The sequence below is a fragment of the Phacochoerus africanus genome, chromosome 1 (assembly GCF_016906955.1).
Source record: "Phacochoerus africanus isolate WHEZ1 chromosome 1, ROS_Pafr_v1, whole genome shotgun sequence".
Lineage (NCBI taxonomy): Eukaryota > Metazoa > Chordata > Mammalia > Artiodactyla > Suidae > Phacochoerus > Phacochoerus africanus.
This window is the reverse complement of record NC_062544.1, coordinates 204,874,524-204,902,125: the sequence shown is the minus strand read 5'-3', so window position 1 is coordinate 204,902,125 and position 27,602 is coordinate 204,874,524. Positions and strand designations below refer to the sequence as shown.

At 40.8% G+C, this 27,602-nt stretch overlaps 1 protein-coding gene across 3 annotated transcripts in view; it reads right to left on the bottom strand.

The window, feature by feature from the left end:
• Positions 1–529: 529 nt before the first annotated feature.
• Positions 530–27,602, bottom strand: part of KNG1 (kininogen 1) — a 34,129-nt gene continuing 7,056 nt past the window's right edge. Inside the window, exons 4-11 of one of the 3 annotated variants that reach the window (XM_047788530.1) lie at positions 23,670–23,842; positions 22,172–22,279; positions 13,419–13,503; positions 11,927–12,099; positions 5,757–5,864; positions 5,553–5,639; positions 2,689–2,766; positions 530–764 (exon numbers count right to left, since the gene is read on the bottom strand). In XM_047788530.1, coding sequence (XP_047644486.1) covers positions 684–764; positions 2,689–2,766; positions 5,553–5,639; positions 5,757–5,864; positions 11,927–12,099; positions 13,419–13,503; positions 22,172–22,279; positions 23,670–23,842 — 893 coding nt within the window. In that variant the 3' untranslated portion in view covers positions 530–683. Of the gene's footprint in view, positions 765–840; positions 2,767–5,552; positions 5,640–5,756; positions 5,865–11,926; positions 12,100–13,418; positions 13,504–22,171; positions 22,280–23,669; positions 23,843–27,602 lie in introns of those variants that run through there. The other 2 variants (XM_047788535.1, XM_047788523.1) reach the window with 2 other exon arrangements.

Here is a 27,602-nt window from a genome sequence, read left to right as displayed (position 1 = left end):
AAAAGATAATTTTAATTTTTTTTTTGGCTGAGACCACAGCTTGTGGAAGTTCCTGGGCTAGGGATGGAACCTGTACCACAGCAGGGACAATGCTAGATCCTTAACCTGCTAAGCTACCAGGGAACTCCTTCTTTGAACTTTTTTGAGACTAGAGATTTTTCTCACAATGAGATGTTGGTAGATATCATATTAACAAAATATTTTTTTTTCTTTTTTGGTAATTATCTGGATCATAAAAAATAGTGATAAAACAAGACAATTACTCTCAGCTTTGGTCTGGGAATCAGGAGGAGAAGGAAGAAGGGAAGGGAGAGAGAGTCCTTAGATTGATGGTAGAAACATGACCCACCAACCCTTGATGGGCACCCATGATGAGGTCTTGGTGGAGGGGAAGCCTCACCTAAGAGACCCTACCTGGGTTAGCAAGAGTGCCCCAGAGTTGTGCTGTGAGCCTCCAGGGCAGAGCTCTAGCCCTCTCTGATCAGCTCGACTTTGCTGCAGACCACTGTGAATTAACCAGGAGGGAGAATATCAAGATGGAACTTTATTTCACCCAGCCACCGAGTGATAAAATAAAATTCTTCTCTATTTAAATTCTATCCCATCTTCTCGTCCTTCCACGCAGGGCTGCTGACAGAGGTTGTCGGGGCTACTGTGCCAGGCATGGAGATTCTGCCCACAGGTCAATTGACCTCACTCTCAGGTACCAGCTCTGCCCCTGCCTCCTGCTGCTGGCCCTTGTACTCGCAGGACCTTAGGTGCCTCTGTAAGTATAGTAAAACTCCATTAATCTGAGGGTATTATTCAAAAGGAGACAAGTGAAACCACCAGTTGACAGGATGAGACTTTTTTCTGACATCATTGTTTCTTTATTTGAAAGTACAGGTAATATTTGAAGTGAAACCAAAACTTAGAGGTTCCAGGGCATCTGATAAATTGAAGCAGCAGTGATAACATGCATCTGCAGGCGAGTGTAGCTGTCTAAAGCCCTATCTTGTTTCCCTAGGCAAAAGCACAGCAAGGGTTATAAAATATATGCCTCCCTCACAGATATCATATTATTCTCTTTTGCTAAGTTAAGTACTCTTTAATATTGTAGCAGAAAAAAATAAAGAGATTATAAAAGGAGGGCAGAGAGCAATTTCTCAGAAAAAATTTCTCAACCAATTTTGCATCACATGTCGTGATATTCCCTTATCAATCACAGAACAGGGTTTCCTTAAGCAGCCCTGTCTTTATAGTACTTCCTCTGCTTCCCAGCCTTATCAGTAAACTCAGAGCTGCTAAAAACTAAGAGTTACTCAATCTAGCCTAGGCAACAAATAAACAAACAGAAAACTCCTATTTGAAAGCCCTGTTGCAAAGCATAGTTAATGAGTAAGCAGAAATTACTAATATATAAGAAACACTCTCACCTAGAAAAAGAATTATCAGAATAGATTTGCCAAATGGGAGTAACTCTTTAATATAGCCAGCCCATTTTGGAAACAGAAAGTCAATTTATCTTTCCTGTCCTCCCTTTGGCCAACATTTCTCTCTTGTCTATCTTTGACCTCTGGAGGGTTTTTTTTAATTATTTTTTCCCCATTAAGAAGCTCAGCATTCAGTCTCTTGGCTTCCCTTATATTCACATATGTTCAGGGACCAGATGCTACAATTTATTCAAAATGTCAAGAATCTTTGTATGAAAATTGATGACGTACGTTTCAAGGTACACATCCATTATCAGAAAAGCAAACTGCGGTAAGCCACAAGTCACATGAGTTTATCCATTTTCTATGCTAGTTAAGAAAACTTGGGAAGGAGACCCAGAAGGGACTTAGAATTCTACACAATTTTATGTGTTATCCATAGAGATTGATGTTGATTGGGGAGTCTCACCGTTTCTAGGCTGTTCTGAATGTTCATGGTCTTTGTTGCATTATATCAGGATATTTGGACATTGGGAGAGGGGATAGGGAAATGTTAAAGAAATATCCATGGTTGCATAAATTAATAAAAAGCATCAGAGAGACTGAAATCATGGAGTTCTTTCATTTCCACAGTTGGATTCACTCCATTAACTGGCTTCCAGGGGCGTCCAGGACATTTGGGGGAAGTTGTTTCTGGAAAATCCGAGATGGGTTTAAATGAAAGGCTATTTGTCTCTATCTTGATGTCAGGGATCCAATCATCATCACTCTCTGTGGGAGGTGGTGCTGTAGAAAGCATCACAGTGGCAATGAGATCTGAGTCCTGAAAGTCAGGGATGGTAACGGCTACACCTGGCTGGGCTAGGGAAGGAAGGGGTGTTGGCCCTTCTGTCTTCTCTTGTGTCTGTGCAGAAGATGTAGTACAATCTTCATGAGAACTTGACAAATGCTCTTTTTTCCAACCATTGTGCTTTCCATTGTTTTTTCCTTTATTTTTATGTTTTTCATGGCCATGACCATGCTCATGTCCATGAGCTAGCCCATGTCCCCTTGAATGTCCATGGCCAAGGCCATGTTGCTTTTGATGTCCATGGCCAAGACCATGACCCCTATGGTGCCCATGGCCTTGGCCATGCTTATATTTATGGCCATGGCCGAGGCCAGGCTTTATTGGCTTTCCATGGCCCCAGTCATGCCCATGAGCGGGTCTTTGTTCTTTTCCTGAATCCTGCTCTTCGTCTTGTATAGGTGCCATGGAAGAGTGGGGTAGACTTACAGTTACTCCTTCTTTAGTTTTCTCCACTTGTACTGATCGGAAAGGTGAAAAACCTGGAGGCCTTTTCATCAGTGAGGTCTAAATAGGAAATATTAAGATGAATGCATTACTGTGAAAACCACACTATTGATGAAGGAAGGATGGGGATCTGGCAATGCTATCTCAGTTTACAATGGGGAATGTCTTGATCAGATTTTAAGTAGTATATTAATATTCTGGAAAGGATGAGGATGAATAATATTTTTCCTCTTTTGACTGATTTTATGATTTGTGGATATTGATTCTTGGTCTTAAAAATACTCTAAATTGAAGAGTTGATTCTTTATCTGGAAAAATTGGGTGATCAACTATGTAATCCCTAAGGTACTTTCTAAACCTATGATTATGTGAAGCCATGGCACATTATTTGTTAATTAATGCTATTTCTCTTAGCACAATTACTGCTTTTATCCAAAGAGGCCGTAACTAGTTTTATGAACAAAATATACAGGTCACATATATCCACAATCACTCTGTTGAGCTGAAACACATTAAGATATCTTCATAAGCTTGAAACACAGCCTTTGAATAGTGGGTTTTTTTTGTTCATTTGTTTGTTTTTTGGTCTTTTCTAGGGGCGCTCCTGCGGCATATGGAGGTTCCCAGGCTAGGGGTCTAATCAAAGCTGTAGCTGCCAGCCTAAGCCAGAGCCAAAGAAACGCCAGATCTGAGCCACGTCTGCGACCTACACCACAGCTCACAGCAACACTGGATCCTTAACCCACTAAGCGAGGCCAGGGATCGAACCCGCAATCTCATTGTTCCTAGTCGGATTCGTTAACCACTGAGCCATGACGGGAACTCCTGAACAATGTTTTGTTAGACTATATACATACCTACACACAGCAAATATCTAAATCAGAACAAAGGGAGCAGATGTAGCTTGCATTTAAGATATGGATCTGGGGATTATTTCTACCTACACTTTCACTATCTGCAAGAACATGATGGTTGGAGACCGTGTTTGTTCATGCAAAAAACATGGTCTTCGAAGTCAAGCAAGCCAGATCCCACTAGTTATCAGCATCATGGTGAAAAGAGTGGGTTCTGATTCGACCCTGGATTTGAATCCGAGCACCACTAGCTTCACTTTGCTCATTTATAAAATAGGAGTAATACAGCACCTGCCTCATAGAGTTGTCAAGAGGAAAATAATTGTCAAGTCCTCAGTACAGTGCCTGGGATGGCAGAAGCACTTGATAAAGTTATTCTTCACTCTAGAACTTTAGCATCTTTGAATTTTTTTTTTTTTGTCTTTTTGCCTTTTCTAGGGCCGCTCCCCTGGCATATGGAGGTTCTCAGGCTAGGGGTCTAATAGGAGCTGTAGCCGCTGGCTGATGCCAGAGCCACAGCAACGTGGGATCCTAGCCACATCTGTGACTTATGCCATAGCTCACAGCAATGCCGGATCCTTAACCCACTGATCGAGGCCAGGGATCGAACCCGCAACCTCATGGTTCCTAGTCTGATTCATTAACCACTGAGTCACGACGGGAACTCCGCATCTTTGTAATTTTTACTGTGGCAATGGGGAAAGTATTTCTTGGCTCCACAGGTTCTTTTAAGATTTTTTCCTTTGCTTGCTTGCTTGCTTGCTTGCTTTCTTTCTTTCTTTCTTTCTTTCTTTCTTTCTTTCTTTCTTTCTTTCTTTTTTTTTTTTTTTTTTGTCTTTTTAGGGCACCTGAGGCATATGGAGGTTTTCAGGCCAGGGGTCAAATTGGAGCTGTAGCTTCCAGCCTACTCCACAGCCAGAGCAATGTGGGATCCAAGCACATCTGCGACCTACACCGCAGCTCATGTCAATGCCGGATCATTAACCCACTGAGGGAGGCCAGGGATCAAACCTGCGTTCTCATAGATGCTAGTCAGATGCATTTCCGATAAGCTATGACGGGAACTCCTCTCTTTTTTTTCCTTCTTTTTTTGGCTGCTCCATGGCATATGGAGGTTCCTGGGCCAGGGATCGAATCTGAACCAGAACTATGACCTACACCACAGCTGCAGCAATGCTGGATCCTTAACCCACTGCAGCGGGCCAGGGATGGAACTGGTGCCTGGACAGAAAGAGGCCAGATCACTAACTACCACAGCGGAAACTCCTCTTTTAGATTTTTTTTTTTTTAAATGATGCAAACTAATGCTTCTGAAACTTGAATGTGGGTGTAACTCTCCTGGGGATCCTGTTAAAATGCAACTTCTTTCAGTCAAGAGATGTAGGGTGGGGTCTGAGACATGTATTTCATTCCCAGACCTCTTGGATGTAAGCAGATAGCCTTGGGCCACCTGGAGGTCACAGCTAGTTAGCTCTCCACAGTTGGAACTAAGAGAGCCTACTGAACCATGGGGCTCTGACACTGTCTGAGAAGGGATGAAGAGGACTGCTGCTCACCTTTTTAGCCAGAAAGAGAGAGATCAGCACAGAAATGAGAGAGTTCTCCCCATTTTAAAAAGATAGTCAGGAGTTTCCATCATGGCTCAGTGGTAATGAACCTGACTAGAATCCATGAGGATGCAGGTTCAATCCCTGGCCTTGCACAGTGGGTTAAAGGATCCAGCGTTGCCATGAGCTGTGGTGATGGCTGTAGACGTGGCTCAGATCTGGTGTTGCTATGGCTGTGGTGTAGGCCAGCAGCTGCAGGTCCAGTTCAACCCCTGGCCTGGGAACTTCCATATGCTGTGAGTGAGGCCCTAAAAAGCACGCCCCCCGCCCAAAAAAAAAAGATAGTCTGCCCAATTCACTCAAATAGTGATTCACTTTCAACCACAAAGTATGACTTTTCAGAATGAACAAAATTGACCCAAGCCAACTATAATTAGAAACATACCTGTCCAAGTAATTGACATTTGACAGTAGGGTAGATTTTTTTCTCCCAAGGTACCACGTAAACAGAAGCATTACACTTTAGAATTTGCTATCCAGGAAAACAGAATCCAAAAGAGAAAACAGTGTTATTCATGAGATGCACAAACAAGTGAAAAACATCAAATAGTTTTCCAGGGAGTAAGTAGACAGTTGAATTACTACTCACACCAGGTTTCTTGATCTCACAACTTTCTGTCAACTCTTCATTACTTTGCTTGGAACATGTGGTTTCCCTGGCCGTGAACACAATAGAATATTTTTTTCCAGCCACCACCTGGAAAATCAATTGGCACAAAGTAGGAGCTGAATTAATATTATATAATAAATCATACATCTTATCATAGGGACTTTTATGGGAAAATATTGAAATTTTAATTACATGCTGACCAAATTAGTTACACCCCAAAGGTACAAATGTTTGACAACAAAACTTTAGTTGCTTGCCTGTAAATACTTGGCTGTTGGTTGGTCTTATTTCCTTTTCTAAATGGGAAGAGAAAAGTGGGCTATAATTTTTATTTTTATGTTTTTCTGAGTTTTATTGTTTAGCAGCTGCAAAATTCACTGGGAATTCAAGGACTCAAGTCATAATAAGATGGAAGAAGAGTAGAAAGAATAAACCCAAACATTTTCTTTCAACATACCTTATAGTTCTGTCAAACCTTGAATCAGAGAAATACTGAATTAGCACCGCTATGGAAATTATGTGATTAGGAATCTTATTTGGACTAAATTATGTGATTAGGAAACTTACTTGGATTTCTACTTGATTCTTCTAGGTTTTTTTTTATATTAAGAAACTATTTTAATCCCTAGCAACAGTTTTAATCATTATATAATGTTATCTTTTATTAAAATTTTTTGGCCTATTTTTTTTGTCTAGAAGAGGCACATTTTATTTACTTAAAAAGTCACTGTGTATTTTAAAATGCACTAACTTCAGAGTTCCTGTTGTGGCTCAGCAGGTTAAGAACCCGACTAGTGTGTCCATGAAGATGTGGGTTTGATTCCTGTCTTGCTCAGTGGGTTAAGGATCCAGTATTGGCTCAAGCTGTGGCACAGGCTGCAGATGTGGCTTGGATCTGGTATTGCTGTGGCTGTGGCTGTGGTGTAAGGTGGCAGCTGCAGCTCCAATTTGACCCCTAGCTTGGGAACTTCCACATGCTGAGGTGCAGCCCTAAAGAGAAGAAACAAAAACAAAAAACATGGACTTCAACAAAATCCCAAGCATTTTTTTTAAAGCCTTACATCCTTTATACCCTCAAAAAATCCACTTAATGTTTTTAAGGTATATACATAAATTAAAAAGTTAGTTGATGTAGCCCAATTTCCAGGCCAAGTTATTCAGTATTTCATTCTAGGATTTAAGAGTCTGTGTGTCTGTTATGGACGGAGTGTATCCCTCCCAAATTCATATATTGAAGCCCTAACCTCCAAGGTGACGGTATTAGGAGGTGGGGCTTTGGGATGAGGCCCCCTGATAGGACTTGTGTCCTTATAAGAAGAAAGAGACTAGTGCTCACTCTCTTTGCATGTGAGGACACAATTAGAAGTAAAAAGGTGAACGAGAAAATATGATGTAGGGTCAATATTTTTACATATATGAAGCCCAAAACTAAAAAAAAAAAAAAGACAAAGGACATGAACAGATCTTCCAGAGAAAAAGTTAAAATGTTCATTAATCTTAAAAAAAGGTAAAAGGAATTCCCATTGTGGGTTAAGAACCCAATTAGTATCCATGGGGATGCAGGTTCCATCCCTGCCCTAGCTCAGTGGATAAGGATCAGGCACTGATGTGAGCTGCAGTATAGGTTGAAGACGTGGCTTGGAACTGGCTTTTCTGTGGCTGTGGTATAGGCCAGCAGCTGTAGCTTTGATTTGACCCTTAGCCTGGAAATTTCCATATGCTGTTATGCACAAAAATAAACTCAAAATGTCTTAAAGACTTCAACAAAAGACAAGACACCGTAGTACTCCTAGAAGATAATGTAGGCAAAACATTCTCCGACCTCAGCCGTACAAATGTTTTCTTAGGTCAGTTGCCCAGAGCAATAGAAATAAAAACAAAAATAAACCAGTGGGACCTAATCAAACTTACAAGCTTTTACATAGCAAAGGAAACCATGAAAAAAAAAAAAAAAGACAACCTACAGAATGGGAGAAAATAGTTTCAAATGATGCGACTGACAAGGGCTTAATCTTTAAATTTACAAACAGTTCATACAACTCAACAGCAAAAAACAAACAAACAACCCAATTGAAAAATGGGCAGAAGACCAAAATAGACATTTCTCCAAAGAAGACATAAAGATGGTCTACAGTCACATGAAAAAATGCTCACCACCACTAGTTCTTAGAGAAATGCAAATCAAAACTACAATGAGGTACCACTTCACACTGGTTAGAATGGCCATCATTAGTAAGTCTACAAATAACAAATAACAAATGCTGGAGAGGGTGTAGAGAAAAGGGGACCTCCTACACTGTTGCTGGGAATGTAAATTGGTACAACCACTATGGAAAACAGAATGGGGATACCTCAGAAAACTAAATACAGAACTACCATATGATTTAACAATCCCACTCCTGGACATGTATCTGGACAAAACTTTCATTGAAAAAGATACATGAACCCCTATGCTCATTGCAGCACTATTCATAGTAGCCAAGACATGGAAACAACCTCAATGTCCATCAACAAGTGAATGGATTAAAAAGATGTGGTACATATAACCCAGCAGAATACTACTCAGCCATAAAAAAGAACAAAATAATGCCATTTTCAGCAACATGGATGGAACTAGAGACTCTCATATTAAGTGAAGTAAGTCAGAAAGAGAAAGACAAATTCCATATGATATTATTTATATCTGGAATCTAATATATGGCACAAATGAACCTATCTACAGAAAAGAAACAAACTCACAGACATGGAGAACAGACTTGTGGTTGTGAAGGGGGGAGGGGAGGGAGGGGGATGGACTGGGAGTCTGGGGTTAGTAGATGCAAACGATTGCATTTGGAGTGGATAAACAATGAGATCCTGCTGTATAGCACAGAACTATATCTAGTTACTTGTAATGGAGCATGATGGAGGATAATGTGAGAAATTTCTGTACAGTAGAAATTGACAGAGCATTGTAAATCAACTATAATACAAAATTAAAAATAAAAAAAATAAAAAGTCCTGGACATCTAAGTGTTCCTTGGCATTTCTAGGACTTCGTCAAAGCAAAAAATCTGAACATGCACAGACAGATCATTCAAGTATTCATCTGAGCAGCAGGAAGGAACTGACAGCAGTGGAGAGAGTGGCAGTAAGGACAGGGTCAAATAAACCATGTATGACAGAAGGTGCAATCATTCCCACATGAAAACAAAGGATTAAGAAATGTTTGGTATCTGAACTTTGAAACCAACTTAGAATGGACGCGCATCCAAATAGGACTATGAATGCAAAGCCAAGACTAACACTGTAAAACAAATCTAGCCATTTGGCAGACTGGTCATTTCAAGACGGGCTTTTGCAAATTCCTTATGGTAAGTTGATATCCAATAAATTGGCCTCTTCCATTGAGCCAGCTTTCTTTTTTCTTTTGAGGTCTGCACTCGAGGCATATGGAAGTTCCCAGGCTAGGGGTTGAATCGGAGCTACAGCTGCCAGCCTACGCCACAGCCACAGCAACGCTGAGCCGCATCTGCGATCTGCACCACAGCTCATGGCAACATTGGATCCTTAACCCACTGAACAAGGCCAGGGATCGAACCCTCATCCTCATGGATACTAGTCAGGTTCGTTAATCACTGAGCCATGACGGGAACTCCCAAACTGCTCTCTTTAAATGAAAAAAATTAGTAAAGATTCATCTCTTAAAAATAAATTTGAAATTTTCACAATATTACAGGCTGATTTGGCAACTGAAGGGATGTCACTTCCCTTCAATTCACAGCCTAACCTAAGGTGGTTCCCCTGGCATCCTTTAGTGTTAACACACACCCTTTCTAGATTGCTAATTAGCTAACCTATAGGGAGTACCGCGACTAAGTGGACTGGATATTTATATTTGAGAATGAGTGGTTCTCTCCTGACAGCAATCCTTTGACATGTAATAATTTAGGGGCTGTTCCTGCATCATTAGGAATAAGGGAATTTCACAGGAAAGCAAAAATATAGAATGAGAAGAAAAGCTGACAGAGACAGGAATAGCACGGATTGGTTTCCCTTTCAAGTAAGCCTGATGTGGGCCATGTGCCAGTGACATCCAGGACAAGAATAAGGGCCTGGGTTGGAGACAAAGTGTCAGTTTTGTTTTTTTTTTAAATGCAGTTTGCTTAGGCTTCTTTCCCCCCCCCCCCACCCCCCAGCTAGACAACTAATAAAGAAAACAAGGAAGATGAAAACGGTCCCTTGTGCCATCACCTAAAGGACACCACTGTGAAAAATCTGAGGAATTTGTTTAATTTCATTGTGGTTTTTTCTACCTTTTTATAATGCAATTGAGAAAAAAAGTTTATTAAATTTTACAGCCTCTTTTTTTCACTGTATCATTAAACACAAACATTTTCCAGATCAAGAACACCTCACAAAAATGCTTTACAATTGCTGCTTAAAGAGTTCCCATTATGGTGCAGCTGAAACAAACCCAGCTAGTATCCATGAGGATGCAGGTTTCATCCCTGGCCTCACTCAGTGGGATCCAGCATTGCTGTGAGCTGTGGTGTAGGTCACAGACATTGCTTGGATCTGGCATTGCTGTGGCTGTGGCCAGCAGCTACAGCTCTGATTTGACCCCTAGCTTGGGAACTTCCATATGCTATGGGTGTGGCCCTAAAAAGGAAAAAAAAAATGCTGCTAAATATTCCATTGTACAGATATACCACCCATGACCTGATCATTTCTATATTATTGATCATCTGGATAGTTAACCATTTTATTTTGCTTTTGCAATTATAGCTGCAATGAATATAATTGTATTTAAAGATGCCTTCTATTTTAGATTTCTAGAAATTGAGTTACTGAGCCAAACTATGAACTTTTTCACATCGGTTTTTTTTTTTTTGTTGTTGTTGTTGTTGTTTTTTCCCATAGATTATAAGATCACGTTGGTTTGCAGTTAAGAGTTTGGTTCTGAAGTTCCTGTCGTGGCTCAGCGGTTAAAGAACCCAACTAGCATCCATAAGGATGCAGGTTCGATCCCTGGCCTTGTTCGATGAGTTAAGGATCCGTTGTTGCCATGAACTGTGTTGTAGGTTGCAGATGCAGCTCAGATCCCACGTTGCTGTGGCTGTGAAAGAGTTCGGTTCTATTTTGACTTCTTTTCTTTTTCCTTTTCAGGCTGCTCCTTATGAAAGGCATGTGAAAGTTGCCAGGCTAGAGGTCAAATCAGAGCTGCAGCTGCTGGCCTATACCACAGCTATAGCAACACCAGATCCGAGCCACATCTGCGACCTATGCTACAACTTGAAGCAATGCCATGACCCACTGAGTGAGGCCAGGGATCGAACCCACCTCCTCATAGGTACAAATCATGTTCTTAACCCACTGAGCCACAATGGGAACTCCTTGATTACTTTTTCTTAGCTTCACTTTAGGGAAGCCAGTTTTGAGATTCTCTTAGAGGCATCTGTGCATGAATACATTGGTCATATGCTGTTGGAGTTGGAAGGGATTTGGGCTTGTCTAATCCAGCCATTCATTTTATAGATAGGGGCACAAAGGCTGAGTGAGTCTGAATGACTGCCCGTGGTCACCTGGTATTCAAGTGCTGATGCTGTGGCAGAACTGGGTCCCCTGACTTCCAGACCAGGACACCCCTTATCCTCTATTGACAGGCATGAAAGGAGAGACGAATCCCCAGAGGGTACATGTGTACAAAGGATGGCACCCCAGGTGGGGAACAAATGAGTGTGTAAAGAGTCTGGGCAATGATTGGCTGATGCGGCTGAGCCCAAGGCATTAAGTGACCTTGGAATGAGAGATGAATCTAGAAAGGCAGAAGACAAGTCTTGCTTTTCCTGGTCCTGATTTTTATTAATTATGTAATAGTTGCTAATACTTATAGAGCACTTTAGAGTTTGAAAAATGATTGACATACGTAATCTTCTTTGACCCTCTTCCTAGTCTTTTACAGATCAAAAATGGAGAAAATGTTTTAAATGACTTGTCCAAGGTCACATACCAAGTGTGCAGTGAGGTTGGGAATTGAAATTCAAATCTACCAAATTCCATTCACCAGGTAGACTGTTTCCCGATTCAGAGCCAAGGTCAGTGGCAAAATTAATAAGCAACTTACAATAGACTATAATATCATTATTTTTATAGCATAATCTACAGACCTGTACTGTTGCTTTTTCCACAAGGTCAATCTTGAAATAGAAGACTGCATTGTTCTCTGCATTAAGCTTGGCGATGGAATGATTTAGAGGCTCCTCCAGCTCTGGACTGTTGACAGGTATATCTCTGGGGCAGCCAGGGCAAATCTTGACAAGTGGTTGTACAAAATCCTCCCCTGAAAGAGGCAGGTTTTACATCAGCATTTGCACTAAGGAGCAGCCTAGCCTATGACCTTTCCCACACGTGGTCCAGCATCCATTCATTGAGCGACGTGTGTCAGCCCAAGGCCCCACACTGAGCAGGTGGAGGTTATCTGTCAGACTTCCAACTTACTGTTCTTCCTCTTTTCTTCTCCTAAGAGCCAAGTGTGTTTAGAGAAACTTTCAATCAGAAAGTATTAGTCAATCCATAGGCCATACTTTTCTTAAAGTTTTTTTGTTTCTTTGTTTGTTTTATGGCCACACCCGAGGCATATGGAAGTTCCTGGGCCAGTGACTGAATCTGAATTGCAGCTGTGACCTACAAGCCACAGCAGCACCAGATCCTTGAACCCACTGTGCTGGGCTGGGATTGAACCCCGCAACCCTACAGCAGTCTGTTGGATTCTTAACACTACACCACAGTGGAACACTAAGTTTTTGCATTTTTGATGAAAACTGTCAAAAGCAGAGTTTAATATAAACGAATGATTTTCTAGTGCGAACACTTTAAATCTTATGACTTCAGTAATGCTTCGTATCATGAAATATATATAGCTATCTTCCAAGTATGTGAAAAGCCAACTCTTTATATTAGAAACACTGACTTGCCCTTAAACTTGCACCATCTCCCTTTCTCCTTATTATAACATGCAAGAAAAAACTTTAACTGAAAGGATTTTTATTCTGAGTAGTTAAAAATAAGATATGGGAGATCCTGTCGTGGCTCAGTGGTTAATGGATCAGACTAGGAACCATGAGGTTGTGGGTTTGATCCCTGGCCTCACTCAGTGGGTTAAGGATCCAGTGTCGCCGTGAGCTGTGGTGTAGGTTGCAGACGTGGCTTAGATCCCTTGTTGCTGTGGCTGTGGTGTAGGCCAGCAGCTATAGCTCCGATTAGACCCTTAGCCTGGGAACCTTCATATGCCGTGGGTGTGACTCTAGAAAAGCCAAAAAAAAAAAAAAATGAGATACAGATTCCCCAGTTTACAACACCTGACACAGGGACAACCTGTATCTGAGGAAGATCAGCTGCAACACCCAAAGACCAGCTTTGCCCAGGAAACATACATTTCCCCTTCTATCACGTTCCCACCTGGCCACTTGCAGATCCATCTCAATGGCACCTGCTGCAGCACAGCAGGCAGAGATGGGGCACAGTGTTCCTAATAAGGTTTGAGTCATGTAGACTTTGTGGTATATCAGGGAACCAAAGCACAATTTCTACCGAAAGACCTGGCCAGTTGTCTGGGACCGGCGCGCACTATTAGAGCACTGAACATGTATTATCCCATACCTGGATAAAGGTTACATTTCTGTGAGAAGGAAGCAACTCTTAGCTGAAGATCCACATGTGCTTTATCTGTACATTCACCGATATCCTGGGTTTTAATAAGCACACAAGAGCATAAAATTAAAAACATTTTTAAGAACCTTTAAAACAAATGACTAGTAAAATTGAAAATAGAATGTTGACTTTACAAATCATTGCAGAGAAAAAAACAAACCAAAACAGAGTCCAACTGCAAAAGAGAGAATAAACAATGAGGGAGTAGCATCATCAACAACAAATATAAGAGTTCCCGTCGTGGTGCAGTGGAAATGAATCTGACTAGGAACCATGAGGTTGAGGGTTCAGTTCCTGGCCTCGCTCAGTGGGTTAAGGATCTGGCGTTGCCATGAGCTGTGGTGTAGGTCACAGATGTGGCTCAGATCTGGCATTGCTGTGGCTGTTGTATAGGCCTGCAGCCGTAGCTCTGATTAGACCCCCAGCCTGGGAACCTCCATATGCCACAGGTGTGGCCCTAAAAAGAAAACCACCACCACAACAACTACACACACACAAACACACAGAAACATGAATAAGACAACAAGGTACCTAGTGTAGAAATAATAACCATGTAAGTAAATGGGTAACATTTTCTTTTAGCAAGGCAGACTTTCAGATTAAGTTAAAAAAATCAGCATATTAAACTGTCAAGAATAACAGCGTATAATGAAGAGGACAAAGATTAAACATCACAGGTGAGCAAAGCCATATGAAGCACATATGAACAAAAAAGGAGTTACACTATTATTAATATTGGACAAAATAAAATTCAAGGTAACAAGAAATTCTTAAGGGTAAGAGAAAGATAATTTTTATTTAGAAGCATGGAATCAAAAAGTGAAAAGCAAAAGACATCCGAACAGAAATGGATAAAAATAATTGTGTTGGGAAAATCTAATATACAACTATTATACAATAGACAAAATGGATAAAAAATAAACAGGGTAGGGGGGTTATCACTGTGGCTCAGTGGAAATGAATCCAACTAGTATCCATGAGGGTGTGGATTCCATCCCTGGCCTCGCTTGGTGGCTTGGGGATCCTGTGTTGCTGTGGCTGTGGTGTAGGCCAGCAGCTGTAGCTCTGATTCGACCCCTAACCTGGGACCTTCCATGTGCCGTGGGCATGACTCTAAAAAGCAAAAAAAATAAAAATAAAAATAAAAATAAATAAATAAATAAATAAAACCAAACAAAAAAACAACATAGGAGGTTCCCATTGTGGCTCAGGAGAAACGAATCTGACTAGTATCCATGAGGATGGCAGGTTGGATCCCTGGCCTTGCTCAGTGGGTTAAGGATCAGCATTACAGTGAGCTGCGGTGTAGGTCACAGACGTGGCTCAGATATGGCATTGCTGTGGTGTGGCATAGACCAGCAGCTGCAGCTCCGATTGGATCCCTAGCCTGGGAAACTCTATATGCCTTGGGTGTGGCCCTAAAAAGATAAATAAATAAAAAGGTCATAGAAGACGGAATAAGATAATAAAGATTTATTGAAATGGTATTCTCATATGATACACCTGATTTAAGACAATATTTTCATAATCATGATGCAAATAGTATGTTTAATGGCTTTTACCCTAGGTTACAAGGAAGGCTTAATAAATTTTGCAAATTAAAAACATTACAGGCCTCGTTCTTTGACCTCAGCACTGAGAGGAAATAACAAACCTCCCTAAAAATTAATAATACAAGGTTAAACACATAAACAAAACAGCAAAAACTACATGGAAATATAAACATACTTGCCTAAATAGTTAAGGTCTTCCTTGATAAGGAAAATAATAAAAAACAAAATGAGAAAAATGAAAACTCCACATGATGTTGCCAGAGCAGCACTCAGAGGTAACTCTTGGCTTTATATGCTTTCAAAATTTAAGAGAGGCAAGAAACAAACAAAACAAAACAAATCCAAATCCAGTGTTAGTCTCAAGAAGATAGGACAAGAAGAATAAACAGCCTTAAGGAAAACAAGAAGGAGGAAACAATAAAAATAAAAGCAAAACCAATGAATTAGAAAACAGAAAGCACTAGCAGTAATAAATAAATCCAATCATTTATGGGATCAGGAAAAAATCAAATGCATAAAAAAGAAACTTAGCAAAGGATACAGAGAAATATAAAAATATAAGAGAATATTATGAACAGGTATACGCTAATTAAAAGCCTAAAGAAATAGACAATTTTCTGGAAAACTATAAATAACCAACACTGACTTAAGGATAAAAAGAAAACTGGAATGGGAGTTCCCATTGTGGCTCAGTGGTAGCGAATCCGACTAGTATCCATGAGAACGTGGCTTCGATCCCTGGCTTCACTCAGTGGGTTAAAGATGCGTTGCTGTGAGCTGTGGGGCAGGTTGCAGACGCAGCTCGGATCCTGTGTTGCTGTGGCTGTGGCACAGGCTGGCAGCTGCAGCTAGGATTCAACCCATAGCCTGGGAACTTCCATGTGCCTTGGGTGTGGCTCTTAAAAGAAAAAAAGAAAACTAGAATGGACCAATGACTAAAAAAGAAATAGTAGTGTTATTACTTTCAATTTCCATTCTACTTTTCACCTCCAAACAGCACAGATGTTTTATAAATGATTAATTTTAAAACTTAAAGAAATATATACTATATTTTCATGCTATGTAAACCACTTTTTTTTTTTTTTGGCTTTTTGCTATTTCTTTGGGCCGCTCCCGTGGCATATGGAGGTTCCCAGGCTAGGGGTCGAATCAGAGCTGTAGCCACCTGCCTACGCCAGAGCCACAGCAACGCGGGATCCAAGATGCGTCTGCAACCTACACCACAGCTCACGGCAACGCCGGATCCTTAACCCACTGAGCAAGGCCAGGGATCGAACCCACAACCTCATGGTTCCTTGTCAGATTCATTAACCACTGTGCCACGACGGGAACTCCTGTAGTGTTTGTATTTTTAAAACCAACCTTCGAATAGGATTATAAGAAAAACTTACGTTATCACATAGCTTGGAATTGCATTTAATTTTTAAATTAATGTGAGGAGAATTAACATACTATATTTAGCCCTTTTAGTTAAGAACTGGGTATGCATCCCTAGGTAGTCAAGCTTTATTTTATATTTCTAAAATTGTGTGATTTGCTTATATTGAGAACATTGCTCACTAAAATTATTCCTAGGTTTTGTTTGTTTTGTTGTTTTTGGCTAGTGATATTAGGAATTAAATCCCTTTTTCTTTTCTTTTATTCTCTTTTAAATGTTATTGTTATATACAAATATATCAGTTTTGATTCATTTATCTTCTATCCGGAAACTACTGAACTCTCTGATTAACATCTTTTCATTGATTCTTTTGATTGTTCCAGATCTATAATAATACCTTTTACAAGTAACGCGATCTCTTTTCCCACGTTTCTTTTTTTTGTTTTACATCTCAATGAATTGACCCAAATTTTCAGAGATATTTTTTGAAATAGTGGTGATATCACGCATTCATGTTTTGTTTGTTTGCTTTGTTTTATTTTGTTTTTTGCACCCACAGCATGTGGAAGTTCCAGGGCCAGGGATCAAACCCGTGCCACAGGAGTGACTGAAGCCACGGCCATGAAAATGCTGGATTCTTACCTTGCTGAGCTGCTAAGGAACTCCACCTGTTTTATTCCTGATTTTATGGAAAAGCCTCTAGAATTTTTAAACTATGTATAATATTGCTGCGGAATCTAAGTAGATATTCTGTGTCACGTTAAGGAAGCATCCTTAAACTATTGCTCTTTAAAAAGTTTTGTTTTGGAGTTCCTTGTGGCTCAGTGGGTTAAAGATCAGGTGTTGTCACTGCTGTGGCTCTGGCTACTGTTGTGTTAACCTATGGCCGAACTTCTACATACCACTGGTATGGCCAAAAAAAGAGAGTTTTGTTTTATTTTTGAATAAGAAACTGTTGTCGAATTTGGCACATGCTTTAGAATATGTATTGAAATATTATATTAACAAACAAACAAACGAAAAAAGAAATATTATATTTTTCTAATTTCATCTATGCTGCTTAGACAACTTTCCTAATGGTAATCTTAAGATTTCTAAATTAAACTCTATTTGTTTAGTGTTAATTATCCTTTTTGTTGTTGTTGTCTTTTCAGGGCCCACCCATGGCATATGGAAGGTCCCAGGCTAGGGGTTGAATCAGAGCTGTAGCCACTGGCCTATACCACAGCCACAGCAGTGCCAGATCCAAGTCTCGTCTGCAACCTACATACACCACAGCTCACAGCACCGATGGATCCTTAACACACTGAGTGAGGCCACGGATCAAACCTGCGTCCTCACAGACATTAAATTCATTTCCACTGAGCTACAACGGGAACTCCCTGTTTAGTGTTACTTATTCTTTAAATATGCATTTGGATTCTATTTCTAGTTTAGTTAAGAATTCTACATCTATATTTGTAAATGAAAGTGGTTTACCAGTTTTCTGGGTGTGTGTCTGTCAGATTTTGGTGTCCAGTATATAGTTGTATAGAATGAGTTGGGCAGTTTGCCACTATTTTCTGTATTCAGAAGTGGTTTACAGGGAGTTCCCATCGTGGCGCAGTGGTTAACGAATCCGACTAGGAGCCATGAGGTTGCGGGTTCGGTCCCTGCCCTTGCTCAGTGGGTTAACGATCCGGTGTTGCCGTGAGCTGTGGGGTAGAGCTGTGGGGTAGGTCGCAGACGCAGCTCCGATCCCTCGTTGCTGTTGCTCTGGTGTAGGTCAGCAGCTGCAGTTCCGATTAGACCCCCCAGCCTGGGAACCTCCAAATGCCTCGGGAGCGGCCCAAGAAATGGCAAAAAGACAAAAAAAAAAAAAAAAGAATACTTGGGGAAATGGCCTGGGAACAGGTGTTTTTTTAAAGCTAGGCTGGTGATTCTCCATGCAGCACAGCCTGATAAGTACTTAGGAAACCTCTCAAATCAGTGCTTTCCAAACTTTAATGTTCAAATGAATCACCTGAGAACCTTGCTAATATGCAGATTCTGATTTGGCAGGTTTGGGCAGAGTTGAGATTCTATTTTGCTAACAAGCTCCCTGGTGATACTGATCTGGAACACACTCTGAATAGCAAGACTTTTATCTTACCAATTGTGGGCAAAATATTTCATTTATATTTTATGCCATACAGTTATGATATTAGCTCTATGTATTGGTGATATTATGCTTCATGATTTTACAAATGAGGAAGTGAAGGCTTAGAGAAGTTATACCAAAATCAGATGGGCTTGGCAACTCCAACCAGCCCTTGCCTCTCTCCCTGTCACAAAGAGAAAACTTAACTGAAGCTTTGCAAACAGATGCACCAGGATTAAAGCTAGATAACATTTAGGCTTATAAAACCTCAGGAGTTCCCATTGTGACATAGCGAAAATAAATCCAACTAGTAACCATGAGTTTGCGGGTTCAAGCCCTGGCCTCCCTCAGTGGGTTAAGGATCTGGCATTGCCGTGAGCTATGGTGTAGGTCACAGACGCGGCTCAGATCTGCTATTGGTGTGGCTATGGCGTAGGCTGGCAGCTACAGCCCCAATTAGACCCCTAGCCTGGGAACTCCCATGTGCTGCAGATGCGGCCCTAAAAAGCAAAAATAAATAAATAAAATAAACCTCAAATGGCTAAGCATAAAAATCCAGAAGATGGTAATAGATATTTAAAAGGCCAGACTCAACTCAAACTGACAAGGTTAAATACTGGCTAGAACATATGTTTTTTAGTGGGTTCTTCTCTCTCTCACTCTCTTTTACTGTTTTTTAAAATTATGATAAAAAATATGCAACATAAAATTTGCCTTTTTTTTTTTTTTTGTCTTTCTAGGGCCACACCTGTGGCATATGGAGGTTCCCAGGCTAGGGGTCAAATCGGAGCTATAGCCGCCAGCCTACACCACAGGAACACGGGATCTGAGCCGCATCTGCAACCTACACCACAGCTCATGGCAATGTTGGATCCTTAACCCAGGGATGGAACCCATGCCCTCATGGATGACAGTCGGGTTCATTAACTGCTGAGCCATGAAGGGAACTCCAACTTTGCCATTTTTAAGTGTATAATTTGGAGTCATTTATTATAGCCACAGTGTTGTGCAACCATCTCTATTTCCAATGGCTTTCCATCTCCCCTAAACACAAATTCTACAACCATTAAGCAATAAATCGCCGTTCTCCCTCTTTCCAGCTCCTGGTAAATTCTTTTTGTCTCTGTGAATTTGTGTATGTTAGATATATCATATAATTGGAATCATATAATAGTTGCCCTTAGGGAGTTCCCTGGTGTTACAGTGGTTAGGATTCAAAGCTTTCACCACCGTGGCCTGGGCTCAATCCCTGGTTTGGGTACTGAGACCCCATATCAAACCACTGAGTGCTGCAGCCAAATAAAAAAGTTGTTCTTCTGTGTCTGGCTTATTTCACTTAACATAACATTTTCGAGATTCATCTATGTTGTAGCATACATCAACACTCCATTCCTTTCCATGGCTAACAAATATCACATTATGTTTATCATTCCTCTGTGGATGAACATTTGTGTTGTTTTCACATTTTGGCTACTGTGAATAATGCTGCAATGTTTTTTGTTTTTGTTTTTTTTCTGTTTGTTTGTTTTGTCTTTTTAGGGCTGCACCCATGGTATATGGAGGTTCCCAGGCTAGGGGTCTAATCAGAGCTGTAGCCACTGGCCTATGTCACAGCCACAGCAACGCTGGATCCGAGACGCGTCTGTGACCTACACCTCAGCTCACGGCAATGCCGGAGCCTTAACCCACTGAGAAGGGCCAGGGATCGAACCTGTGTCCTCATGGATGCTAGTCAGATTTGTTTCGGCTGAGCCATGATGGGAACTCCTGAATAACACTGCATATAATATGAATACTACATATAATATGAATACTTGCATGTAAATATCCTGTTTGAGTCTGTTTTCAATCCTTTCTGGAATAGATCAAGGACTATAATTGCTTGGTCAGATGATAATCCTACGTTTTAACTTTTTGAGGAACTGCCAAAATCTTTTCCACAGTGGTTGCACCATTTACATTTCCATCAGCAATGTCTGAAAGTTCCAATTACCCCACACTCTCCCCAGTACTTGTTTACAATTTTTAAAAATTATAGTCATCCTCTAGGTGCAAAGTAACATCTCACTCTGGTTTATATTTACATTCCCCTGATGGCTAAAGATGTTAAGGAGCTTTTCAAGTGCTTATTAGGCATTTGCATGTCTTAGAGAAATATCTATTTGAGTTCTTTGCCCATTTTTTTAAATTGGATTGATCTTTTTTTGTTGCATTGTATAAATTTTTTTGTATATCTTCTATATATGAAGCCCTTATCAGATATGTGCTTTGCAAATATTTCCTCCCATTCCATCAGTTGTCTTTCACTCTCTTAATAGTGTCCTTTTAATTTTTTTTCCTAATTATGAAATAAACACATGCTTGATTAGAAACACTGGAAAGTATTAAAGAGTTCCAAAAAGTATAAAGAATCAGAAAAAGCAACTAAAAGTTGCAAATAAAAGTTAACTGTATTTTATATTTTGGCATATTTGTGTTTCATCACTTGTGGCAGTTATTATGTACTTTATGTATGAGAATGAACCTGTAGGTATAATTTTGTATCCTGCCTTTCCCCCCCCCCCCTTAGGGCCGCACCTGCAGCATATGGAGGTTCCCAATCAGAGCTGTAGCTGTTGCCCTACACCTCAGCCACAGCAAAGTCGGATATGAGGCTTGTCTGCAGCCTACACCACAGCTCACAGTAACGCTGGATCCTTAACCCATTGAGCATGGCCAGGGATCGAACCCGTGTCCTTATGGATACTAGTCGGGTTCATTACCACCAAGCCATGACAGGAACTCTGTATCCTGCTTTTCTGAAACTGTGAAAACTTAATTTTAATGGCTACACATATTCTACAATATAGGTATACTCTAATTTATTTAACTCTTCCATAATGTTGAAAATATGTTATTACCAATATTTTTCTATTAATAAAATGCCAAAATTAACATCTTGTCTAGATTTCTCATTTTCTTCCTATCTAATGGAATTCAAGAAGTAGAATGACTAGATAAAGGGCTTGCAGCCATCCCTGACTTAAAGTATAGCTTCTGCTAAAGTGCAGATATCCCTGGGATGGTCAGCAATCCTTAGTCAGCTTAACATACACTAACTCCTGCCACCCTGAGATGCTCTCTCGTAACATTATATTGGTTCAGATAATAAGATATCATCCTATAAGGGGTCACTAAGGGAGAGAGACTCAAGATGTGTTTATTAAAGACAAAAAAAGGGCAGGGAAAGTGAGAAAACCAGCAGAGACAAGTTGGAAGTAAAGGATTCTCCTGCATAGAGCTCAGGAGCCCTGTAGGATGTTGAGCACATTGGGGAGGAAAAGGAGACAGGAGAGCATGAAGACATGAATAAAAAAAGAAAAAAGAAAAAAAAAACATCTTGGCCACAGCATCGTTTTCTCTCAGGCTGCTCCTAGTCCCCGGTTATGTCTGTAAATGCTTATTGCCAGCCATACAGATTCTCTGACTAGGTCAGCAAGCAGCTTGACCTGTGATATGAACTTCAGATTCCCAAATGAACATGAGTGCGAACTGGTGAATATCATGTAAAATTTTAGTGACTGAGTCTTCTTCCACAGCTGAGAGTTCCTACATCTGTAAATACCAGACACAAACGGCTAAGAACTTTATGATTAGATTTTTTTCTACTTACACCATTTGAAAGGGACGTGCACTCTGGAGTTAAAGATGGAAACTTCTCCTTGGAACAATTAGTTTGCACAATTAAATAATTAATCTCATAGTTCCATCCGGCCACCACCTGAAACAATTTTGGATTCACTGTTTAAAGGGAAGCTTAAACATTATTCACAGTGTTAGGAGAACTTTAAAATACTGCCTGGCATTTCGTAAGTGCTCACAAATATGAACTATTATTATTACTAGACAAAAGTCATTACTCAATAAATATTGAGCACTTCAACTTTCATTCATACGTTCAACACAACACACACACACACACACACACACACACACAGCTGAACATGAAAAGTGACTTATAGATGGAGTTACAGTATTTCCTAAAGTTAGATCTAGCAAAATTTCCTCTGGATAGTAAGAAAAAAAAGGGATCTGTTGAATTTTGTGAAATACTAATAACGCTTTTCCAGATGGATAAAGAAAACTTTGGAGCTGGAGTAGTTTTTACCAGTAGGTCCTCAGCTTCCCAGACTGTCAGGCAGTAATATTTCTCCTGCTTTATGGAGGGCAGGTCCCACCCTGAAAGCTGGATATGGACAGAATTGAATAGAACATGCATCTTGCATGAAGGCAAGTGGGGAAGTTCAGTTAAAAGCAGGATGGCTGCTGATTCAAGTGGGTTGCTCATAATTAGAGGCTGAAATCCAAGAGGCCCCATCAGCTGTCAGTAAAGGCTTCACGAAGTGAGGCAATGAAAAGACCAGATTTATAAGTATTTACTTTTTTCTCAGATAAAATGGAAACTATAATTGAGAGGGTACCCACCAAGCCGAGCCAATCTTTGGAGTTAAAATTTAATATTGGGGGGCCATGTCTGTCTCATGATAGCTAGTGATGATAGAGTCTTCTTAAAACCCTAAGGTCAGAATGACTTTTCCATTCCACCATCTCTAGGAGACCGTGTAATGCTGACCACCTGTTCGTTTAACAAATCTCACGGGGAGGGGATCTGATTAGCCTCCTTTCCCCCTTCACACCCTGCAATAACTGGATCACTTTGCCTGAAGAGAAAGCCTTTGCCTCCTGAGTCAGCCGTGTGGGAACACGGAAGAGTTCCTCACCACTAGCTGTGGAAAAATACGTTTTCCTCCACTGATGGTTTATTTTAGGTAATGAGATCCTAAACCACAACGATCTGAAAGATGCTTACAATACCGTAAGAAGTGAAAAATTAGGAGCTCCCGTCGTGGCGCAGCAGAAACGAATCTCACTAGGAACTGTGAGGACAAGGGCTCAATTCCTGGCCTCCTTCAGTGGGTTAAGGATCCGGCGTTGCCGTGAGCTGTGGTGTAGGTCGCAGACACGGCTAGGATCCCATGTTGCTGTGGCTGTGGTGTAGGCCAGCAGCTGTAGCTCCGATTAGACCTCTAGCCTGGGAACCTCCATATGCCTAGGGTGTGGCCCTAAAAACACAAAAAGACAAAAAAAAAGTGAAAAGTTAAAGAACAAACCTGTCTTTGGGCACTTTTTATTTCATGAAGATGAAAGAGGTGGAGATGATCACTCTTGTTGTTAAAGTGTTGAATGGTGTGTCTCAGAACAGGTTGCAGTTCAGGACTTGAGGTTGATATGGGGTGCAGGCAGCCCAGACAGTCATACTGGGCTGTCACCACGGGGCCCTCAGCTTGACAAAAAACAGGCAAAAGGACAGTATTAACAAGAGAAACCTCCACTCTGATACATCACCCTTAATAAGTAAGATACTTGAGAAGGCTCCGATAAACAAACTTTCTAGTAAATCCAGTACGCTCTAGAAAAAGAGAACATAAGACCGCTTTTTAGTCAGAGGGAAGACCTATCGTTCACTTTTGGACATCCTATATGCATTCTATTGTGCATAATTTATTGCATAATTATTTTAAATTTATTTTGAAGTTATTTATTTTTATTTTTAAGTTGTCTTTTTCTTTTTTTTTTTATGGCCACGCCCACAGTACATGGAAGTTCCCCAGGCCAGGGTTTGAATCTGAACCACAGTCACGACCTATGCCATAGCTGCAGCAATGCTGGATCCTTTTACACTGTGCCAGCTGTGGGTTGAACCTGGGCCCCACAGTGACTGGAGCAACTGCAGTTAGATTCTAAACCCACTGTGCCACAGTGGGAACTCTTTTTTTTTTTTTTGTATTTTGAAATAATAAAAGTTATTTTAAAAAATCACAAGATCTTTACACAACTAAAAAAACCTGGAATTCTTTAATATTATCAAATATTCTGTATTCAGAATACCCTGGTTGCCTGGAAGTTTTTCTTTTAATATTGTGATAAAATATTCATAACATGAAATTTACCATTTTAACGATTTTGAGTGTAAAATTCAATAACATTAATTATATTCACCATATTGTAAAATCATCACCACTACCAATTTCTAGAAATTTTTAAATAAACCCAAATAAAATATCTCTACCTAATAACCAGTAATTCTCCATTCCTCTCTTGCCCGAGCCTCGGGTAACCACTGTTTTACCTTCTGTCTCCATGAATTTGTCTCTTCTAGGTACTTCATATAAATAGAATCATACAATATTGTCCTTTTGCGCCTAGTCTATTTCAATTAGCATAAGGTTTTCAAGGTTCATCCATGGTGCAGCCTATATAAGAATTTCATTTTTTAAGGCTGAATAATTTTCCATTGGATGTACATACCCATTGGATGTGTGCATAATTACATGTATATACCATGTATGTGTGAGCTGTTCATCTGTTGATGGGCATACAAGTTGTTTCCACCTTTTAGCTACTGTGAATTATATGATTGTTATGAATGTTGGTATACATGTACCTATTTGAGTTTCTGCTTTGGATTCTTTTGAATATGGAATTGGAAAATAAATGCTAATTCTATCTTTAACTTTTTGAAGAATCCACAAACTGATATTCATGGTGGTTGTACAATTTTACATTCCCAACAGCAAACACAAGTGTTCTAATTTTTCTGCATCTTTACCACACTAGTTAATTTTCACTATCCTATTGAGTGTGAGGTTGTAACTCATTTTTGTCTTGATTCAAATTTCTCCAGTGGGTAGTAATGTTGAGCATCTTTTTATGTGCTTATTGGTCATTTGTATACCTTCTTTGGAGAAATGTCTGTTCAAGTTCTTTACTAATATTTTTGATGGTGTGGTGTTGTGTTATTATTAGGGAACTCAAAGTCATTTTAAATTACAGAAGTGATGCATGTATTCTCATAAAATTTAAAGCATTACAAATATATTATTATTTATTTTTTAGTGTTAAATAAAGCTCCTTGAAGCCTGGCTCAGGATATAATACATATTGCTTTTTTTTTTTTTTTTTTTTTGCTTTTTAGGGCTGCAGCTGTGGAATATGGAAGTTCTCAGGCTAGGGGTCAAATTGGAGCTATAGCTGCCAGCCTACACCACAGCCATGGCAACATGGGATCCGAGCTGAGTTTGCAACCTACACCAGAGCTCACGGCAATGCCAGATCCTTAACCCACTGAGCGAGGGCAGGGATTGAACCCAAGTGTTCATGGATCCTAGTCGGGTTTGTTAACTGCTGAGCCATGAAGGGAACGCCAACAATACATTTTGTATCCATGCAAATAAACATATATTTCATACCTGCTGTAACAAGCCCTGTGCTGAGATGGGTGGTGTGGATGTGTGAATTGGTTAGAGATGTTCACTGCCATGAAGGATTTGGGCAAAGACAATGGGGAGAGGTGGAACTGGAGAGGAATCATTTCAGTATAATTGGGCAAGAGCTTGGAAAAGCAGTGACCCAGAGTGAGCCCAGGGAAGATTTTTCTGAGGAAGAGAGGCTGAGCTAACAACGGTGGAGGGCGGTCAGGGCCAACCTCACAACCTGAGGTGTAAGCCTGAGGAGAAAGGACAGGATGGCTCCTGAGGGGGAAGTTGAGGCGAGGACAGCCCTGTGGGACATGGTGTACACACATCTTACTAGGGCTTGAAGCGGGAGGCAGGGAGGGGTGAGGCAAGGTCTGAGCAGTCGGTAGAGAGGCCTCTGCTTGCTGTAAAGCCTGGGCTGAGCTCTGTAGGCAGGGATTCCTAACTCTTTCAGGGTCATGGGCTTCTTGGGGACCTTAATGTGACCAATGGCGCCCCCCCCCCCGGAAAATGCACATACTTACAATCTTCTCATAATTTCAAAGATTCCTAGACCCTCTGAAGTGAATTAAGAATGGTCTTCTGGGAGTTTCTACTGTGGCTCGGGGGGTTAAGAAACCAAGATAGTGTCCATGAGGATGCAGGTTCGATCCCTGGCTTCACTCAGTGGATTAAGGATCCCGCATTGCTGCCAGCTGTGGTGTAGGTCACAGATGTGGTTCAGATATGGTGTGGCTGTGGCTGTGGTGTAGGCCTGCAGTTGCAGTTCTGATTTGACCCCTAGCCTGGAAACTTCCATATGCCACAGATGTGGCTGTAAAAAGAGAGAGGGGAAAAAAAGAATGGTTTGCAAACAAGGAGAACAGACTTGTGGTTGCCAGGAAAGGGGAATTGGGGGAGGGATGGAGTGGGAGGTTGACGTTAGCAGATATAAGCTATTACATAAGGAGGGAATAAACAACAAGATCCTACTATATGGCCCAAAGAACTATATTCAATGTTCTATGATAAACCATAATGGAAAAGAATATTAAAAAAAGTGTAGGAGTTCCCGTCATGGCTCAGCCGTTAACGAATCCGACTAGGAACCATGAGGTTGCGGGTTCGGTCCCTGGCCTTGCTCAGTGGGTTAGGGATCTAGCGTTGCCGTGAGCTGTGGTATAGGTCGCAGATGCAGATCGGATCTGGCGTTGCTGTGGCTCTGGCATAGGCCGGCGGCTACGGCTTCAATTAGACCCCTAGCCTGGGAACCTCCATATGTCGCGGAAGCGGCCCTAGAAAAGACAAAAAAAAAAGAGTGTGTATATATGTGTGTGTGTGTGTGTGTGTGTGTAACTGAATGACTTCATTGACTAATTATAGCAGAAATTACATTATAAATAAACTATAGTTCAATTAAAAAAAAGAATGGTCTTCTGTAAGAAGCAGGGGCATTGAAGGGGTTTTAATAAAATGATGTAAAATACCTTTAAAAAGGGAAAGAGTTTGCATTCAATTTCCAATGTTCAGAACAGAGAGCCCTGGCTCACTGGACAGTAGCAGCACACGTGTAAAAAGGGGAGGTGAGTCCTAGGTCCCTTGGCCCCAGGAGCTCTCCCTGCCCGAGCACCTAAGATCCCAACAGAATCCAGAGGCCAGCTGTGTTCTACGCAACCCTTCTCGCAGCTGTTTCTTGGTTTTGCTTTTTTTTTTGTCTTTTGTCTTTAGTCTTTTTAGGGCCACAACCACAGCATATGGAGGTTTCCAGGCTAGGGGTCAAATCGGAGCTACAGCTGCCGGCCTACACCA